Below are 22,921 nucleotides of genomic sequence, written 5' to 3'. Positions count from 1 at the left end.
TGATATGGTCCGTTTACCATCTTAGAGAAGATTGGAGGTAATGATTTTCACCTTGACTTGCCCACATATATTTAGAAGTACATGGTGAATGTTGAAAATTTGAACCTATATGGATCGTTTATGATCAGGGACAGAGATGAGATTGGACAGGTACCTTCAGTGGATGATTTTCCACCAGAATGCTTGGACAAACTACTTGAAGACAACATTCTTGATAGGAATAATATGACCTCATGATGAAGAGATGTGGAATACCTTCGTGTTGGTTTCAAAGGGATGCATCCAAGTAAGTACCGATGGATTGAAAAGGAGAAAGTGAGGGAGAAATTCCCTTACTTTCTAGTTGATTGATAAGGCTTTTGGAGGCCCAAAATCTTCTTAATGGGGAGGAATGATCCAAGAGGATCCCAAAAGGCCACCTTGTGACTAGCTAGTTGGGTTGGGACTGGGCCAACCATAGTAGGAAACTTCGCAAGAATTTTAGTTGTGATTTGTTTGGAAATTTGGCCAATTTAGGGGTTGGTTTTGGCGAACAAGTGTCTCACCCTCAATGGTCAACATGTCAGTAAGTTATAACTGGTAAATGGGTTAGCGGGCTGCGAACTTCGCAGACCCACCAAACCCAAATCCAAACTAGTGAATGGAATGTTTTACATTGGTTCTCTATTTATATATTTAAAAAAAAGAATGGGAAGGTCTACAAGTCAAACTCGTGACCTTCGAGCGACTCAACAACTCAACTTACCCGTTGTTAGCAATGCGCTAGTTGACATGTTGTTTATAACACTCGGGGATATTGTATTTAAATAGGTCATTCGACGCCAATGGGGGGAAAAACATGATGGGTAGCGTGAAACCACTCAATGTTGGAACCGAGCACACAGGAACCATGCCTAGGGTAGAACCCAATGGCACACTTTATGATGCAAAGTAATATTCTAGAGCATATTCTTGAAATATTACTAGAATATGATTGTGGGAGAATCTATAGGGAATATTTTAGATTCCCTAGAGGCTGAGGGGTCACAGTGATAGAAAGTGGTCAACTATATAGTCAAATTTCACAATTTTTTGCCACGAATATGATGGTGTGATCATTTTTCTGATCTGAGCAGCTCATTTTCAGGCCATCCCTAGATATGGATGTATAAGATATATGTTTCCATGTAGTCATTTGATTTTTGTTGAGATTAATGAAGAGGCCTCCCCACTATTGAAGCAAGGCCGAAAGATGTAGCCTACACTGGAAGAGCTTCATTATCAAGCTCTTTGTGTTCTTTGTCTTGATGGTTTTCTTTATTTTTCCTCTTCTTTAAAGTGTATGCATATGCAGTTTTTCATGCTCCTTTACATGCAATTTTGAATACATCAATGAAGTAAAGATCTGAGATCAAGTATCATCATGATTGTAAACACAAAAAAAATAAAGGTTTTGATAAATAAATCTGAAAGCTCACTTATGATATTTTTTCAAATAGATATTTATAGCAAGCTCAATTTGAGCTATAGTGTTGAAAAAGGGATAAATGGAGGGTGGAAAGCTTATTATGGGCTTAAAAACAAGTGTAAATTAGTAAACCTTTGACTATGGATAAGAAAAAAATTGTTTGATACTCCCATCTTGCATGTTAGATTATATATATGTGAAGTTTGGGGTTGAAATATCTTTGGGGTCACTGGAGAGAGATAAAGCAAATCTAAAACAATTTTATAACTTATAATCTTAATATTAAAAGCAATACGTGCCCTATTCTATCATCCTCATAAAAGAGATCCTACAAAGTTTGTATTAGTAGTTTGGTGCCTACAAAGATATGTTATAAGGAAATTTTCATTTATATCCTTTGTACCATATGTGAGATTGTTTGGTTATGATTCATGAATGTTTATACAAGTAAGAAATTGTCTTATATTGATTCTCACACCACCTCCTACCTAGTATAAGTGTGAATCCAACAAATGCATGACTATGGCTAGGTACTTAATGTACAAGAGAAAGATAAACAACTTGGATGACAAAAGGCTCTCAAAATTACTTCCAACTCCAAAGAAACCATATGATCACTCAAGTGAGGATGACGTCAAGATGCCAAAAATTTACTAAATCATTGGGGAATACATGAAGATGCCATTCTATAGGATATCAATAATATTTAAAATATCATTACATCTAAATTAAAGAAAGGTTGTGGTATGAAACAAACTAGAAAATAAAAGGAAGCTAAGATACTACAAGAACATTGTGAGACCTCATCTAGAAAATCAAAAGTATATCTTAGTTGTAACTAACACAAAGAAGAAAATGAGCGTTGGTAAAATTTGAATAAACTCCCATGATCTACATAGTGAAACTGCGCATTGGACACTTTCTAAAACGCCATGGAATGGAATAATATGTCATTTTCTTGATATTAACAGGGTTGAAGATGAATGATTCTTTCTCATACATTGAATTTTTTTATAGTGAAACTAAATTTCAATTTCAAAATATCTATTATAGTACCAACCTTCCTAACCTCTTTAAATCATCAAAACTATGTGATCTTGGAATGTTTCTCTTTAAATCATCAAAATTATGTGATCTTGGAATGTTTCTCTTTAAATCATCAAAATTATGTGATCTTGGAATGTTTCTCTTAATGTTTTTTTAGAAGAACAATATAATTTTAAAGAAAACCTCTTACCATTTTTAAGATTCTATAAGAATTCTAATTATGTGGATATGAATGCTTATTTTGAAAAAAAGCTTCCAAGGTTTAATTTAATTATCAACAATTATTAGGTGGATAGTAAGGATTCAACCTCCACAAAATATTCTTGAAATATTCTTAATAGTATTCACAAATAAAAGATTAAGATTTATCCAAAGGTATTATGCTCTTTCTGCCCTTTTAATTAAATTGATTAAGTTAAAAAATGTCATATCAACAATTGTCATATGAAATGAATTATGATTTTATAGACATGTCGTATTGACCTATTTAGACATTAAGAATCTCAATGGGAAAGTGAGAGATCATATATTAATTTATTTTATAAATAATAATAATAAATATATAATTAATTATTTTTTAATAATTTTTAAAATCTTAATAATGTGAAATATGTCATGAAATAAGTGATTTGAAGTTTATCATAGATTGATGTCCATTAACATTGTAATCAAATAATTTATGTAACTAATAATATTAATGAAAATTACTCATCATTATTATAAAAAAATTAAGAAAAATCAACAAATGTATTTTCATATATATAATTTTAATTTTTATGCTTTAAATCTTAAAAAAAATCGCATTGTCACCTAGATTATTAAGACTGATAATAAGCTGTGAATATGGAAACTGACTCCTTGTATCGGGTAAAGGAATTTGGATTGAGAATATTTAAATCTTAAAGGATTCCCCTTATTTTGAAGCAATCTAGATTATTGAGAATGAGACTAAGCTGCGGATACGTAGAACCTGAGTCCTTGTATTGGGGAAAAGAATTTGGATTGAGAATAATTCAAGGGATAAAAGAATTTGGATTGAGAATAATCCCAGGGATATAGAAAGGCAATAGGACTCCTGGCCGATTTGCATGCACATTTGGCCTGTTTTTTTGGTTGATTTAGTCCCATTCCTGCGATCCACTCTCTAACCAAATCATTCATTGATTATGGTCTTCATTGGAATACAGTAGGCCAGAGGGTGTTTATATTTTGGGCTTTCAGATAAGAGTTTCTGGAATATTATTGAATACCGTAAATCATGGTTGCAAAGAAATATGGGAGGAAGCCATTGGAGTTTGCTGGATTTGTCATTTGGGTATTGTTTGGACTGTGTGTAAGCAAAGGATCAGCTCAGCTTAGTGAGAATTTTTATGCAGAAACCTGTCCCAATGTTGAATCTATTGTAAGAAATGTTGTTTCTCAAAAGTTTGCGGAGACCACTATCACAGTCCCTGGAACACTGAGGCTCTTTTTCCATGACTGCTTCGTTGAGGTAAGAGACACATATATATAAACACGTTCATGTTTTTGTTTTTGTTTTGAAATTGAAATTGAAGTTGAAATTTTTGTTCTTCCATCTTTTACCCATTGTTGATCCTAGAATATTAGTATTATTAATATCTGGGCTCATATATATTGTTGAACACTGTCAATTATGGTGATGGATGTTTGCATTGAGGTCAAATGGTCTGATTTTAGATTTGGGTTTGCACAGGGATGTGATGCCTCTGTGATTATTCAGTCAACTCCAGACAACACAGCTGAGAAAGATTATTCAGACAACTTGTCACTTGCTGGTGATGGATTTGATACTGTAAATAAGGCCAAGGAAGCTGTAGAAAAAGTGTGCCCCAACACAGTGTCTTGTGCTGATATCCTAACCATGGCTACCAGAGATGTTGTAGCATTGGTAAGTGATTTGCATCACAGGGCTAAGGTGCTCACCTTCTTTTTAATGAGAACATGGGAAATTAATGGGTTTTCAGTCCAAAGTAAGTAGGATGACTATGGCCAAAACCATAAGTAGTTTATCCATATAGCTGAAATGGATTTTGATGCAAAGGCACTCACTTTGACATAAAACGGAAAATGGAAAGGGAATTTGATGAAATGACTGATACGTAATAAAGTTTAAAAACAAAATATTTGAAATTTTCACTTCAGATTTAAAGATAATTAGTTCTAAAGATGAGTAAAACCTACCAAAGTTCATCAAATATTTCCTTGTATCTAAATTTGGAAGGAAAATGATTTTTGGTGCACTATAACGATGGAAAATGGGGAAATTTCATATACCTGTGAGACCTTCCAAACCACCGAAAAATGAGGTTGCCCAGATTCTTTGAGGCATTGGCCTAAGGATTTACTTCATGCAAATTTTCCATTATTGCAAATCTGAAAATTGTAATCATAGGATTGGGATTTAGATGATCATATTACATTTATGTATTGACTTATGTTACTCTATTATCCTGTTTTGCAGGCTGGAGGCCCACAATTTAATGTCGAATTAGGGCGACGAGATGGAAGGATATCGCTCGTCTCAAGAGTCCCAGGGAATCTGCCAGATCGTAAATTCAATCTCGACCAACTGAACGCTTTATTTACGAGGAAGGGATTGAGTCAGACAGACATGATAGCTCTTTATGGTAATTAACTGCAACTTTATTTTTCTATTTGCCTAGCAAGTCTTGATGTGTCATTCCCAGTAGTTTTATTGACATGTTGTTGTTGTTAAAGGTCGTATGAGAATCTTTATTGAACAAGTAATCCAACTTAGTACAAGTATTTAATTCGTAAACATATAAAACTATACTTATTTTACACTGATTAGAACTTATAATAAAAAAAAAAAAGTAAAAAGACATGCTATTTATCATTAATCCCATAATGATCTGATGCCTTTTGTGAACTCCTACACTCTATATGACTTTCATCCTATTTGTAATAAGACATGTTACTTATCATTAAGCCAATAATGATTTGATGTCTTTTATGAACTTCTACACTCGTTATATGACCTTAAGCCCATTTCTCCAATAAATTCCAAAAATAAATTGGGCAGATTAGTATGCAGATGGGAAAAGATTACAAAAATAGTGAAATGAAATGAAATTCAAAATGATTTTATTGGTTTTGTAAAGGTTTTTGTAAAATCTTGTCTGACTTCTTTCAAGGATTATAGGATTATTTCCTTGCATAATATCACATACAAAATGATTTCTAAAATTATAGTTAATCATTTAAAGGGGAAGCTCTCTGATTTCATATCAGAGGAGCAATTTGGTTTTTTAAAGAATAGGTTGATTCAAGACGTCGTTGCAATGGCACAAGAATGCATACATTCAATTAAATCCCACAAAAAGGAGGCTATTGTTCTTAAGCTAGATTGCCATAAAGCATACGATAGTGTTGATTGGGTGTTCCTTAAGTTGATCCTACATAAAATTGAATTATCTATTGGCATTGTGGATTGGATTATGTCTATGTTATGATGTTTTGATTAATGGAGTTTCGTCTCATTTCTTAAGGGCTCATAGGGGGTTGAGACTGGGTTGTGCACTTTCTCCTATTCGGTTTCTATTTGTCATTGGTGGTTTGAGTAGAAAAGTTTCCATGGCTAAGATCTACAATAGATTTGTTGGTCTTCAGGCTACTAAGAAGGTAATTATTATTCATCTTATGTTTGTTGATGATGTACTCATCTTTGGACAAGTATCCATTTTCCAATGGAAAGAACTCTTGCTCATTATCACAAAATTCGAGGATGCTTATGGTCTCTTCCTTAATGGAACAAAATCACTGCTCATCCACACCTCTAATCAACAAAAGGTCATTTCCAAAATTGCTCACTTCTTTGATGTTGGTATTGCACCTCTCGATGAAGGATTCACCTATCTCAGATACAAATTAAAGTCAAATTGTTACCGAATTTGTGATTAAAAATGGATAATTGATAAATTTGAGGGAAAGTTAACAAATTGGACATACAAGTGGCTATCATCTGGGGGAAGGATGATTCTTATTCAGCTTTTATTGTATAACCTTGCGATATATTGAATTGAACTATTCTTATTTCCTAAATTGGTTATACAAAAGATCAATGCTATTGTCACCAAGTTCTTATGGTTCGGGGAAAGGGAAGGTTAAAATATTTACTTGTTAGGCCTAAGTGACATTACTAGACCAATTGACCATGGTAGCTAGGGCTTAAAATATTTAAACATCTTCGACTAGGCTCTGTTATCAAGATTTTCTAGAGAGCTATTTACAACACAAATATTTGGCAATCTATTATTAAGTCTAAATACATGAAAAATCATTCTTTTGTAGAATGGTACAGATCTAGGATAATATAAAAAATGAATGGATCCCGAATCTGGTATAACATTTTAAAGGTTGAAAAATGGATCATGGAAAATTTAAATTGGGAGATTGGCACTAGATCTGCTTCTCTGGTGGGGATTGATCCTATTCTGGGTGTGAGCGATTCAACTACGCTTTCAGCATCGACCCTCAAACACCTTCAGGGGGAAGACATCTTCTTCATAAGCCAAATTATGGAACAAATAAGTGATTTACATTCACTTCTTAAGTGGAAAGGGCCCTGTGGGGTTGGGCTTTGCTAGTGAGAATGTTATGATATGGGACAAATATATTAAGCATTTACAATGGGTAGGGATTCCAATCAAACATGTGCACGACATACTTATATGGAATGCTATTCTTAGTCATGGAATTATTTTTGTAGTGGAGATGTATCATAGGATCTCTCTATCCCATATGGGGAATGATACTATATGTAATTTTTGGATTGTATGATCTTGAAACATGCCATTGAAAATCACAATTTTTAGCTAGTTGATTTAAAGGAACAGAATCCTCACATGGGTGAACCTGTGTAGAAGAGGAATCATTGGCCCCAGTTGTTGCTATTCATTCAAAGGTGCATTGGATGATACATTTCATTTACGCATAAAATGTCCCTTTCCCATTGCTACATGAAATCCGGTCCTTCTTTGTCTTAATTTTCATATGAGGTGGTGTTATAGGTCGATGGATGAATCCAGTGATCGATGATTAAGTCAAATTGAGGAATATAAGACCTCCCCCCTTATTCATTATCTAGGGCATTTGGAAGGGAATAAACGTTGTTTTTTTAAGGTAGTGTTGACAAACCAAGTGGAAGAGAATTTTTTAACTACTGGGAATTACTTGTGAATGTATTAGGTATTATTTACAATTTAATTCATTTCATAAAGTAATTACGCTTCAAAAATTGGATGAACATTAAGAAGAAAGAAGAGATCATAATGCATAATAACAATAGACACCACAATTAGGTCAAAGACTAGGGCCAAACCCCACAAGGGGGAAAACCAACCAAATATTTCTTAGAGATATCCTTCAACAATACTTAAAGACAAAGAGTATACTAACCCAATAAGGATTCCACAATTGCTAAGTCCCCACAACTAAATGTCCAACAAAGATCACCAAGGAGAGGTTGATCCTCTCATCATATCATAGAAGACAATTAGATTAGAACTCATATCTCAGACCCATACTTTATATCACTGTAATGATAAGAAGATCTCAGACAATAGACTTCAAATCACAATGATAATAAGCATATCTTGAATACTAGACTTCAGATCTCAATGACAATATGCAAATATTGAATACGAGACTTCAAATCTCAATGATAATAAGTACATCTAAAATATCAAACTTCATATCTTGGTGATAATAAGCAGATCTTGAATGCCAGAATTCAGATCTAAATGATGATAAGTAGATCTCAAATACCATACTTCATATCTTGATGATAATAAACATATCTTGAATACCAGACTTCATCTTTCGATGATAATAAGAAGATCTCGAATAGCATATCTCAAATACCATACTTCATATCTTGATGATAATAAACATATCTTGAATACTAGACTTCATATTTCGATGATAATAAGAAGATCTCGAATAGCATATGTCAAATCTCAATGATAATAAGTAGTTATTGAATCTCTTACTTCATATCATAAGTATAATGAGAATTTATCAAACCTCCGGATTCAAATCATAAGTATAATGAATAGATCTTGAACCTTTGACTTCAGATCATAAGTATAATTAGTAGATATCAAACCTTTGACTTCAGATCATAAGTATAATGAGTAGATCTCAAGCCAATGACTTAAAATCATAAGTATAATGAAAAAATCTTGAACCTTTGACTTCATATCATAAGTATGATGAGAAAATATCAAACCTTTGACTTTAGATCATAAGTATAATGAGCATATCTCTAACCTCTGACTTCAAATCATAAGTATATTGAGCATATCTACAAATCTCAGATTACTTCACATAGGAGAGCCGATGAGTAAGGTATGTGTGTTACAATAGCATACAAAGGAGAGTGAATTAATATCTATGTATAGCTATCATGTGATCCAAATGAACATTTACGGAGCCACTTGAAAATATAATTAAAATAATAATTTTTATCTTTCCAAAAACACATTTTGACCAAATGAAAAGCATGAAGAACATGCTAAAAACAATAATATTTTTTTTCTTCTCAAGTATGATGATAATTATGAAGGCCGACCATAGCTACACTTTCTTCAACACTTACTCTTAGCGAGGGAGGTATTCATAATCATAGTCAAGATGTCATACAAGTTGAAAAGGTTCTATAATAAAAGATCATGATTAGATTAGTTTCATCAAAGGATTACCAACATCACCACCCAATACCAAATCACCATGGTACTCTTCATGCATACTCTCCCTAATAGATATCAAACAACTAGAGTCTCATAACCATGGTAGCATCATATAAATCAATTAGCTAGTACTACAAAACTAGAGTATTGTATTATCCATGCATGGTAAAAATAATAAGCTCTTTACAGCTAGATGCTAGGAGGATCCTATCAAACCCGATAGCCTCTAACTCCATTCTCCTATCCGGGTCACAGTACTTGGCTTAGGGACTACAAACCTATCTAGGTGATAGTAAAGACTCAAGAGAATGGTTATTTTCCTTTAGGTTACTAGAGATAATGCCAGTTACAGGGAATGTCCACCTTCCTATCCAGGCCAATGTATTGACACAGGGATGCTAATCCATATACAAGTCAAATACATGACTCAGGAATATGACCATATTTCTATACAAGTCAGTGTGATTGACATAGGGATGTTAAGCCCTATACAGGTCAAAGCACGAGGCACAAAAAGATACTCACAAAACCATTCTCCCTATAAATATCAATGTACAAGACTTAGGCAAAAAACCCTATACAAGTCATAGTACACAACATAGGGAGAACAAGTATCCATAATGTTGATAAATCCAACAAACCACTCTTCCTATATAGGTCACATTGACACATGAACAACAACCCTATATAGGTTAGTGTGACACAGGAAGAATAACATGATCTAAGAATGCCACTACTCCCTCTCAAATAGAGAGGAAACCTCCACATGTCCAACTTATCTCTAAAATACACAAACATTCCTTTGGGGAGAGGTTTTTAGATATTTTCTCATGAGTGGAGATATACTAGCTCTTATTACTCTTTTTTGCACCATGTCACGAATGTAGTGATACCGGGTACCATCATGCTTTTACTTTCCATGATACGCTGGATTCTTATACAGTTTCACATAATATCACTATGGTATAAAAAATTAGGTCAAACAAATCGACAATCAATTTTTGAAGCCAATTTGGTTCATGAGTCACTATGCATGCTACTATACATCTTGAATTAGCAAAAAATTCTTGCATAGAAGATTGATTTATGCTCATTATAGGAAAGCTCAAACAAACTCTGATTATTCATTTCTCATCATCAATGCTTCAGGCATAGTCAGAGAATCCTAGAAACTGGATCTCACAATCGAAAACATACTTCAGGAAACAATCAATAATACCATAAATGCATCTAAGCACGTGATTTTCTATAACCAAAAGATCATGCATGGGTCCCAATATTGACCAAGACCATTAATGAAATAATTAGCTTCCTAAACATAACATAGAATGAAATTCTTTCCTCTTCCTCATGTTCGTTACCATGAGAGTTGTCATGGGATTGCATTCCAACTATCCAAACTTCTGCATGATATTGATAACATCCTTCGCTTGCCCAAGGGAAACTTCATCAGGATTCTTCCAGATTACATGTCCTAGGAAGTAATGTACTAACCCAAGGTCCTTCATATCCAATTTAGTAACCAACTCTTTCATTCAATGAGGAAAGAAGTCTTCAAAACCTATCAAAAGTAGGTCATCCATATAAGGAAGGAAAATCACAAACTCATTCTTTAGAACCTTGACATAAAAGTTGAAGCCAAATTCACTGAACCTTGTTAAATAAGAATTAAATAATTTGATGAACCAATCAGTAAATTTCATCAATTTAACAATGGAGCTTCTTTAGGTTCCTCATCATGGAGATGTTCATGGATATACAGTCCACCAGGTAGAACCAATATTATACATCCAACTCTTAAAAGATTATGTGATGAACTCATAGAAGGCACATCTAGATCAACAAAAAATTGTTTATTCATAAGGGACTTCAATCCAACTAATCTTGTATTCTCTCTTTGAATACATTGCTCATCAATCATGTTCTTCCATTGATTGTCATTACCTTAACAATATTATATTCCTTCTCCCCCTTTATCTTGGTTTTTATTCATCAACATATTTTATTTCAACAATTTGACACCCCACCCCACATTTACCCACTTTAACTTGCTCATTAGGGTAAATATGAAATGAGAGTTACTATGCATGACCTGATTTCCAAGGTGAACTTATGGAAAATGGTATCCGCATGTCTAGAACTAAACAAAAAACACTCAGTGACACATAATCACATGGTTATCAGCCTAATTTGACCCAACACTATTTCGTTTTAGTTTTGTTTCCTTAAATTTAACACAACTTTCTATTTTTGGTTGGATTTAACATCCTAAAATTCTGAGGTTATTTTAAGGGCCTAAATGACATTTTTAGGGGAAACAGAGAGACTGGAAAAGTTCCAAAATTTGTCTCACATATTATTTTTTTGCCCTACTTGTGGATATCCTTGAAATGAGGTATTACGATTATCCAAACGGAGATCATATGCCAAAGTTACGACCTCATGAAGTTGGTGGTATAAATTATTCATTTATAGAAACACTTTGTGACTATGGTACCTATAGGTCATGAATGCATAGTTTTTTCACCTTTTTCATTAGCTCATCAGATATTCATCAAAAAGGCTTGTTTCCCTCTCACACTAGTTGCAATAAAACACATATTAGCACAGGCATTCATATAAATCAACCATGAGCCATAAAACCATAAATTAGATTTACATCAAAATCGCATCATATAATAAGAAATATACCATGCATGTAACCAACATTTAACTAGAATAAAGCCATGAAAAACCAATCATATAAACAATAACATATCATAACTTATTCTCATTAATCGTCAATAAAGAATAGCACATATTAACATATGCATAGTACCAACCAAGTTAGGGACTTCCACATACCACCCAACCATAGAATAGGGTGAACCAATTCTTTCTTTCCACCCAATTACCCCCATCCTATATTCCAAGATTGAATGTGGGGATTACAAGGGAAAAAATAAAGCATAACCAAATAGAGAATATAGAGGTTAAATCACCTCCACCCTCAAGCCACAGTGATCTCACATAACTGGTCCAGAGATCACCAAAACTAACATAAGTTTATATGTTTTTAGGGTCTTATAATTTATAGGATCAATTGATGATTAACTGTTGATTTTTTTTATATGACATATTGTAAATAATCTTTCATTCTATAAATTATTTCCAAGAAAGAGAAAAGAAAAAGAAAGAAAAAAGGGATAATAAAGAAATATGTGTGTGTGTGTGGAAAGAAATGAAAGAATAAAAAAGTATGAAAAAAAATGAAAATACCCCAATAAGTGAGAAAATTTAAATGCCACTGCATTTCAAAAAATAAAAAATAATGCATGAGAAATACCTTTAGAATGATGTGCAACTAGTTAAAATGCCACATTAGAGCTAGATAAGTAGGATTAGTTGGTTTAATCAAACCATTTAAGCATGATTAGACTTGGTAAATAAAGTTAGATAAGTTAAGGGTAAACATTTGACTGCACAGTTTAATCGTGGTTAAAATAGTTAAATAAAGATAAATATTGGAGCACACAGTCTAATCGCACTCAAAATAGTGTTAATTAAGTTATTATATTAGTTAATCGCATTGTATAGACCGCGATTAGAATGTTAATAAAAAAAATTGGATACGACAACTTTTGTCATTTGTAATAAACTCTGCGCAAAAATGGAAGGCCATGATCTCACCCACCTAGATCAATGGTGGGCAATGTGTTCGGACCTCCCCACCCCTCTGATGGTTAACTGGGGGGGTCCCAAAAGTAGTTTCCTCACTCACCGGCTTTGCAACGTGTCACCCCCTAGCCCATTTAATACCCCCACACCTAAAACCATTTACTGCCCCCACCCCTCCCCTCCGAAATCCTTCTTTATACTCTCCCCTCTGTTATGACCATTGACCCCCACACTCCTGCTCCACTCCCCTTTCGCCAAGTGGTGCCTCCCGTCCCCACCTCACTCCTATACGATGCTGCGATATGGTGCTCCCCACTTTGCTCCTCTCCCATCACAGTCACATTCTTTCTCGCTCCATGTCAACTCACCCTTGCCACATGGCACCTACGTGAACTCGTTATCCAACCATTGCAGCGATACACATTCCCGTGATAATGGACCCGCTCCCGTTTAAACAACTAAATCACAAAGGGAAGATATTTTTGCTTATAAAATAAGCAAAAGCTCATTCATTCGCCCTTCCTTTCACTGTTTCGAGACATTCATAATCAGAGCCCATTCTAATACCCTGTCAGGAGACAGAGTCTATTACATCATCCAATTCTCGAACCATCCTACCACTATGACCATTCAACAAACGAATTACCTCTATATGCACATCCACTAGTCTTCGACCAATCTATTCTCGGGTAATTCCAAATTTTCCTATTCATTTTTGTCCAGTATGGCTCCTAAAGGAAAAGCTAAGGTTACAAAGGAAAACCCCCTTCTACCCCCTATCGTTGATTTGGATCTTTAACCCCTAGTAGACCAAGAATATAAAATCATTGAAAACAATCGTGATTTCGACCTTTATGAACTCCACAACTAGTTAAAACATAAATTCATTGACTTCAGTGATGAATTGGGCTCATGGAACTCCTCCCTACCCCAATTCATTTTCCCTCAGACCTACCACTTACCTAAGTTTGTTTCATGGTTCCAATTCTAATATATTCCTAGTCATAGGACAATTGTGGCCCAAAATAATGCCATCCTTTCCACAATCACCTCTGAAACCTCCAAATGCTCCAAATTTCAAACTCCACACCTCTGAAACCTTTTACAATAGATTTCCTCATGGAATTCTACAAGAACATCACCTTCCATCATAAAGAAAATATTTTTGAAAAATTTCTCCTTGAGGATGCTCAATTGCCTATGAAAAATCCTCCCTATTCATCCTCCATGTTCCTTGAGATGACGAAGCCGATTATCTCCATTGTTTCATGTTCACTGGGTTATCAATCTGATCAGTGGGTTGATGAGGCCATCATAGGTTTTTTGTTAGTCTTTTCAACAGTTGAGAAACCCTCCATCATCTTCAACTATAGTGAGTTTCTAACAGATGTAATTCATGAGAAGTTCCTGATTTTTTTTACAGAGAGAACCTTCAAGTATGCTTCAGTCCTAGTCTATTTATTTTTATACCATCAGGTAGACAGGTTTCAGTTTCCCTTACAAAAATTGGATGAGCAAGGGAATGCTCAATCAATAATTCATTGGACTTCCTTGTTAAGGAAGGATTCCAATGAATTTACCTTCACTGAGTATGTTGATCAATTCTTATATATAATATCTTTCCTATTAAACAGTAATATTGAGCCAAGGATAGGACCTAAAATCAAATGATTTCTTCATCTGAGTGAGCAGACCAAAATAGGTGACTGGTACTTGTACCAAAATTACACAGAAATCAGGGTCTATGGGTGTGAATTTCCACCTTACAGGTTGCCAAATTTTGTCCCAATGAGAATTTTCTCATTAGAGTACATCAGACAGATGATTAACATGGACGAGCTACATTTTGTGGCAACAAAGAAGAAATCCCAATTTAAGATTAAAACATAGGTGGGCCCTTTCATCTGTAATACCAGGGCAGCAAATAAAGAAGTAGACATCCTCCTAAAGAAAATGAACTTCAAAATTAGCTTCACCTAGTCATATGACCCCTTGGGAGTGATTTCAAAGCTAAGAGTAGAACATAAGACTACTCCCTACATTCATACTCCCAGGCCAGAGATTGAAAAATACATGAACCATAATGAATGGCTAGAAAACACTTTGTAGGAGGAAGAAGAGAAGGTTATATTAACAACTATGATACAGACTCCCACACCACAGGAGAAGCAGGACAAGAGGCCAAGGGAAGACCTTTCCCCTTCAGTCACAAAAATCCAGGGAAAGGAGTTCAAAATTTACAAGAAGAGACAAAATACCAGTCAAATAGAAGAATCCTTTCAAGAGGAAAATGTACATTCCACTATTATTTTGACAGGCCCCCTTACTTCAACCATAAATGAAGATATTTTTGTAGGATCTCCATCCTCTTTGGCTTCCCAAGAGCCACTAGACACCTCTCAGTCAAGGGAATTGGTTCATGACCAAGCTAAACCAAATATATTTTCCAAGTATAGAGAAATTAAAAAGAAGAATGAGATGCTAAAATATACAACTTATACATAGTTTTTGAAGCACACAACATCCTCACAACATAGGTTACTCTCTGCCTTTGACATAGGGAAAGGGAAATGCAGATAGCCTTCATACAGGCTGAGGTCCCTTTCCCAAAAACTCCAGAAGATTACAAGAAATCAATATTTTCCTTCAATACTGATCAAATTCATCCAATTTATCAAATAGACTTGCATAAGAAAACAGGGGAGATGTTGTACTAAACCTTGACAACTTTAGCAATGACAGCTTCTAGGCTACAAGCTTTAGTCAACAACATTAAGCCACAAGTCAAATTAGAGAATATTTCTTCTCTAGCTAAAGACACAATGGATATTTCTTTAGTCTTTAGAAGATCTAGTAATTAAACTTGGATATGATCCCATCAATGCGAATGCTAGAGAAGAATTTATTATAAGGAAGAATGCTGACATTGCAGCACTCAAGAAGCAACTCAAGCTTCCCTCCACAGAAGACCCATAGACTAAGGAAGTTGGATAGTTAGAGAAGGAAAAGGAAGACATGTTCGTAATTATTATTGAACAAAGTGGACAGATCAAATGAATGGAAGTTGAGATGTTGAAAAATGGCAATAAGAAATGCTAAAAATAGAACTGCTAAAAATAGCACTACTAGAAATAGCAGTTTAGGTACCAGTGCTAGATTGGGAAACAGGGAATGAAAAATGGAAGTGCTAAAAATAGAATTTATATTTTTAGTAGTTCAAGATGGATTCCTATTTTAGTCCGTCCCTGGGCTAAAAATAGGAAGTAAAATTCGAATTTGAACTTATCAGCTGTTTGAAAATAAATTAATTAATTCTCCATGAGTTAATTAGTTGTGAAAAATCAAACATGAAGTCTATGTGAGGACATGCAACAATTTATATATTGATTGAAGAATTTATCCATCAGTTAAAGAGATAAGGATGAGGTCTAATTTGAGTTCTAATTAGTTGGTTCAGTTAATAGAGTCAAGTCCAGTTAGATTGATTTAAACAGTTTGTTTAAATTAATGTGAGTTTAGTTAGTTAATGCATGCTTGTATATAATTGTTGTTCCTTAGATAACTGAATATTCTCTCATGAATAACTCATGCACGTCAGTTCAGACAAAGACCTAGTTGAGATCAAAGAAGGGACATTGTACTTTTAGTTGGATGAATTTTTCCCTATAAAGGAAGCTCATCCATGATGAGGATTTATCTCCTTCAGGACTGCGTAGTTGGATCAGAGGTTAGTGAGTGTGTGAAGAGGCCAATTCACACAAGTGGCTGCACTGGACCCCAATCAAAATTATGCAAAGAAATAGGAGGCTTGGAGGGCAGACCAGAGGTTAGATAGAGGCCTTTGACTGTCTATGAGCAGCAGAGGTATTGTAGAGAGAGCAGGATAGCTTTTGAGCTGATTCTTTTTGTAATACTGGCTATATTTCCACTTGTATGATAATACAGAGTTGGGGTTTTAGGCTGAGGCTTTCCCTGGGTTATATCTTCTGTGTTATGTGTGATTGATTCCTTCTTATTAGTTATATGTGTTCTTATTGATGTTGCTCATGTTCGATTAAGCTTCCGCTAAATTGTTTGTAGAAGTAGATCAAGTGTTTTTCTTTAGTATATTGCATTACCAGGTGATCTATAGGTGGGAATTTCTACATGGTATCAGAGCATAGGTGATCAAGGAAGAACAATATACAATAAGGGAGAAGTTGAAGTTTGTGATTCCTGAATATAGAAATCGAGTTCTTATCACATCTCTATTTCACCTATGGCGTTCTATGGTTTGAGACTCGAATATGCCCTTGATGGAAGTTTGAATTATATAGCCTAGAAGGATCGCATGGAAGCAGTACTAGAGGATAATGGTCTAAAGGACTTCATTGATCAAGAAGTCCTCAAGCTGATTGGTGCTGCTGAATTGGCTGAATGGAAGAAATGTGTGGCTAGAGCAAGGAGAATCCTTCTAGAGGGAGTTTGAGATCACATAGTCTCGAGTCTCCATGGGAAGGAGACACCATTTTCAATGTGGAAAACATTGAAATATCTATATCAGAATAGCAGTGACTAGAGGAAGTTGGCACTGAAAGACAAGCTTCGGAAGATCAAGTGTGAAAAGGGTGACATGATCTCTACATATCTAAACAAGCTCACCACATGCAGGGATGAACTTGGAAGTGTAGGGATCGCAACAGCTGATGATGACATGGTGATTCTTGCACTCCTCGATCTTCCTAAGAGCTGGCATAGCTACTAGGACTTGGTTAATGGAAGAGAGAAACTGCCAAATTGGGAATGACTTTGGTCAGATTTGATGCAAAAGGAGATAAGAAGAAGCACCAGAGATGGTTCTTCATCCATGGAGGATGAAGAAAACTGTGCCTTAGCGAGTAAGGCGAAGAAGGGGAAGGAGAAGGTTTCTCATTTCGAATCCAGTTCTTCCCATGTTGGGAAGAAGTTTGACAAATCGAAAATGCGATGCTTTCATTGTCATGAGGTGGGCCATTTTGCTACAAATTGTCCACTGAGGAAATCCAAGAAGGGATCTGTGGAAGGATCAGAAGGTGAGGCACTAGCCTCATAGTTTCATCCATGGTGGGAAGTGGTTGGTTTCCTGATAGTGGAGCTTCTTTCCACATGACCAGCGATAAGACTTTATTCAGTACTTTGGAGGAGAAAGATCTCCAGATACTCATAGAGGTAGTTAATGATGAAAAGTATAGTGTCTTAGGTGTAGGCATGGTTATTTTTCAGAGGGAGCATGGAGCTCGCCTTACCTTGACCGATGTCAACTATGTACTAGGACTGAAGAGAAACTTGGTGTCAATCATGATGTTGGAAGACAGAGGCTATGATATGGTCTTCAGTAAGGGAAAGGTTTTCCTTAGAAACATAATCACTAGACAGGTGAAGCAGATCAGTTCACGGTCAAGAACCTGTATGCTATTGAGGTTAAAGATGCATGCAAAGCATTGAGTAGCAAGGCAACTGATGGAGACTTGGTGGTTGAGAGGGAGAGTACATTACCTCTCAACATGCAGTGCCAGAAGAAGTCTGAGACAACTGTGGAGGAGCCATGATTGGTGAAGCAGCTTTAGGAGGTTGCGGAGCATCCACAACTAGGGAAGTTGAGAGGATAAATAGTGGAGGAATCTACTCATGAAGAGACCTCTAGTAGGAGGAAACTTCGAGCCAGGTGGGCAGAGGGATCACATGCAACCATACCTCTAGGTAGAAGGTGGGGTGATGTGGAGTGATAGTCCCAAGGAGGAGGGGCAAGATCCTTGAGGTACCCAATCTCTTTGATTTGACTTTGCTACAGGAGCCCTGATGAGGAGTAGCAGGACTGACTGATTGGGTAGAGATAGATGTGGATGGAGCGGCAGAGGGAGCTACAGTGCAGGAGTCCAGGACTATGTAGAGCTAGGAGGCTACAACGATGCGAGAGGCACAGGAGTGTTGCACCAGTACAGGATGGCATAGAGAGGTGTAAAATGGTGTGAGATGCATGGAGTGTTGCAGCAACTCAGAGGTTAGAGAGGGAGCACTTGTTAGCAACAGGTAGAGCTTCAGCATCAGAGTATGTTTCTAGCTCAACAGAGAGGTCAGTGGGGAGTTTTTTTTGTTATGAGAGTTTGTGGAGCAACCACACTTGGTAGAAGTGTTGCATGCAAAAAATTCTAGAGGAATAGGATCAGGTTCGAGTTGAAGCCTTTCTTGTTGAGAAGGAGTGTTAAAAAATGGCAACAAGAAATGCTAAAAATAGAAGTGCTAACAATAGCATTTTGGGTACCAGTGTTGGATTGGGAAATAGGGAATGAAAAATGGAAGTGCTAAAAATAGAATTTCTATTTTTAATAGTTCAGGATGGATTCCTATTTTAGTTAGTCCCTAGGCTAAAAATAGGAAATAAATTTGAATTTGAACTTAACAGTTGTTTGAAAATAAATTAATTAAAATTCTCCATGAGTTAATTAGTTGTGAAAAATCAAACATGAAGTGTATGTGAGGACATGCAACAGTTTATCTATTAATTGAGGAATTTATCCATTAGTGAAAGAGATAAGGATGAGTTCTAATTTGAGTTGTAATTAGTTGGTTCAGTTAATAGAGTCAAGTCTAGTTAGATTGATTTAAATAGTTTGTTTAAATTAATGTGAGTTCAGTTAGTTAATGCATGCTTGCATATAACTATTGTTCTTTAGATAACTGAATATTCTCTCATGAACAACTCATGCATGTCAGTTCAGACAGAGACCCAGTTGAGATCAAAGAAGGGACAGTGTACTATCAGTTGGATGAATTTTTTCCTATAAAGGAAGCTCATCCATGATGAGGATTTATCTCCTTCAGGACTGCGTAGTTGGACCAGAGGTTAGTGAGTGTGTGAAGAGGGAAATTCACACAAGTGGCTACACTGGACCCCAATCAAAATTGTGCAAAGAAATAGGAGGCTTGGAGGGAAGGCTAGAGGTTATATAGAGGCGTTTGACTATCTATGAGCAACAAAGGTATTGCAGAGTGAGCAGGATAGCTTTTGAGCTGATTCTTTTTGTAATACTGGCTATATTTCCACTTGTATGATAATACAGAGTTGGGGTTTTAAGCTAAGGCTTTTCCCAGGTTATATCTTCTCTGTTATGTGTGATTGATTCCTTCTTATCAGTTATATGTGTTCTTATTGATGTTGCTTATGTTTGATTAATCTTCCGCTAAATTGTTTGTAGAAGTAGATCAAGTGTTTTGCTTTAGTATATTGCATTACCAGGTGATCTACAGGTGGGAATTTCTACATGAGATGGAGAGATTGTTAAAGGAAAGAGAACAATTAATGTAGTTGGTAGCCATTCCACTCACATCAGTTCCTATTGCATCTACATCAACTGTAGGGGCATCCACTTCAACATCCATCACGTTTGAGGCACAATCTATAGATTCTTCAGAAGAACTAATCAAAGCAATGGATGACCTATCAATTAGAGGACAGGAAATTGAGAAGCTGAAAACTCAACTAAATAGTCTCTAGGAGCAGAAGTTGAAAATTGGCAGTGCGTACCTAGTAGAGCTGCAAAAGACTCATAAATTAACTCTAAAAATTGAATAGTTGGAGAATGAGTCTGCAATGGCACACACACTTGCACAGGGAAAAGAAAGTATTTGGATAAAAATAAATGAGGCCATGAATGAAATAGGGCCCTCTATTGAGATCATTGTTTAGCATGAGGAATTAGTACAGAGATCTAAACGAGTCATTGAAGAGGTGAAAGAAGATTTAGGACAGAAGTCTGGTGAATCCACTGCTCTAATCAGGATTCTAAATTCAAAGACTAAAGAGGAATGAGAAGAGTTTGAAATTGTAGAAGGAACCTTATGCTTCAACTGGAAAACAAGTGCCACAACTTAGAGTCTAGCATTCATAAGTTCCATAGGAAATTCAATGTGCTAAATCTAAAGGGGTTGCCAGGTTTGATAGGAATTGGAGAGAAGTTGATCAGGTTAGATGATTATCAGAAGAAGTTTTATACCATAGCCAGGGATAAGTCAAAGTTTTCCACTATCAAAGGAAGCATCATAAGAAAAGTGTTCATGGAAGCTTTGGATTTTGATTTTCTTATCAAAAATGAGATAAAGCACTTATTCATTGTCAAGGCTACTTTTCAAAAGTACACCGAGGTGGATGAAACCTACAGGAAGCTTGTTAAATTCTCCACTCCAGATGAAGACAGATGGGACAAATTGTGCCAGTTACTTGGGTAAAATAATTTTTCACCTTCGATAGCAAAGCATCATTTTTCAGGCCGAGTCATCACCAGCAATCCTCGAAGATAGTGCCAGAGGACTACAATAGTTTTAGTTGCCTATGTTTCTGTTCTAATTTTGTAATCTATTTTTGGATATTTTGTAACAATCTATTTCCAATCAATATATTTTTGATAGTTTTTGTATAAGTACTTGTTGTAGTAGCTACAAAACCCTCCAAAATTTTCCTTAGCTTCATTTTGGAGCCTCCCTACAAACCATCCTCAACAGCATGTCTTGCATCATCAAGCACATAGACTTCAACTGTTTCATAGAGTCTTGTAAGCCTTTGTATACAAGTTTGTTCCACCTCCTTCATAGGTTGCTTTCCAGAGTTAGTGTCAGTTGCTGGTTGAGAAGATCTCTATGGGAATTTCTCTGGAATTGCTTTATTACTCCTGATAGTCTTCCTCTCAAAAACTGCGTAATTCATCCCATGACAGCTACTCAGCTCAAAAATTGTGCAACTCTGGGCAGTAGTCACTTTTTGCTTCCAAAAATTGTGCAATCTCTTTGGGATAGCCAACCCAATAACTAGCAGAAATTGCGCAATTCAGTAGTAGCCTGCTGGGCTAAGAAATTGCGCAATGTAGTCAGACATGCTTCCTTGAGAAACTTGCACAGTCTGACCTAGGACATCTGCTCAGCTCATAAATTATGCAATGAAGTCAGACATGCTTCCTTGAGAAAATTGTGAGTCTGACCCAGGACAACTGCTCAGCCCAAAAATTGCGTAATCCTGGGAGACAATCACATGTTCCTCCCAGAAATTGTGCAATCCCTCTCAGAAAACTAGCTCTGCTCAGCCTAGGAACAATGCAGATTTTCATCTTAGGCTCACAGACCGATGCATGTGCCTTCAGGTTGAACGGTTCCCTCTGGGACCGAGCAAAACTGATTTGCATGCATGGACTACTTTTCCCAAGGCAACATGCAAAGGAATCCCTAGATTTAGGGATCTATTTTTAGCAGCTGGAGGTTACATGCAAGGATCATTTCAAAAACCTCCCGCCAATTGTCGCTTTTCCTAGATTTGTGGCATGTGCATCATAACCTCAATTTTATCAAAAATTATGAACCGCACACTGCAAATCTCATTCCTCGCATCAATATTGCATCTTTGACATCCCACATCACATCTAGGACTCATTGGCACATTCAGCTCAATTGTTTCACAGTAAGCCCGCTTCTCATGTCTTGCACTGCGTTTCTGTCACTTTTTGTGTTTTAGCTTGTGTGAGTGTTGTCTTCTTGATTTTAGTGAGTGCTTACTGTTGTTTTGATGTACGTTAGCTTGTAGAAGCACCGTTTCAGTTTTTGTTCACATACCACTCTTGTTGCATGCATGACACCGTTTTTGCACGCACAGTTGTCGTTGTAGCGACTTGGTTCACACACATGCATGATTTCCCATTTTTTGAATCCAACACTTACTAATTGCATGCATAATCATTCACTCTTGCTTTCACTCATCTCATCATGCATTTAGACCTCATGTTTTCAGTCACTCGTTGGCTGGTCTGAGTTGCCTTGGCCCCGACCGTGCCTTACCTTACTAGCACTATGCATTTCTGGAAGCGAAGGCTCTTCCTTCCCTCTAGAAATTTCACAAGTCTAGCCCAACACTAACCTCCAAACTTGCATTGCACAATTATTGGAGGCAGTGTCCCGCTGGCCCCAAAAACTGCATAATGCAGTTTTCTGGTTACATGTCACTGTTGACTGAAATTATGCATCGCGCAATTTCAATCCT

General features: G+C 36.0%; 1 protein-coding gene across 1 annotated transcript in view; it reads left to right on the top strand.

The window, feature by feature from the left end:
• The first annotated feature begins 3,752 nt into the window (after window positions 1–3,752).
• Window positions 3,753–22,921, top strand: part of LOC149244793 (peroxidase 16-like) — a 40,997-nt gene continuing 21,828 nt past the window's right edge. The window contains exons 1-3 of the mRNA XM_089368078.1: window positions 3,753–3,986; window positions 4,209–4,403; window positions 4,977–5,142. Coding sequence (XP_089224204.1) covers window positions 3,753–3,986; window positions 4,209–4,403; window positions 4,977–5,142 — 595 coding nt within the window. The remainder of the gene's footprint in view (window positions 3,987–4,208; window positions 4,404–4,976; window positions 5,143–22,921) is intronic.

The sequence above is a fragment of the Pinus tabuliformis genome, chromosome 8 (genome assembly GCF_031772625.1).
Source record: "Pinus tabuliformis cultivar Carrire ecotype Pingquan chromosome 8, CPIR1, whole genome shotgun sequence".
Taxonomy (NCBI): domain Eukaryota; kingdom Viridiplantae; phylum Streptophyta; class Pinopsida; order Pinales; family Pinaceae; genus Pinus; species Pinus tabuliformis.
The sequence above is the reverse complement of the archived record's forward strand: the minus strand, read 5'-3'. Positions and strand labels throughout refer to the sequence as shown.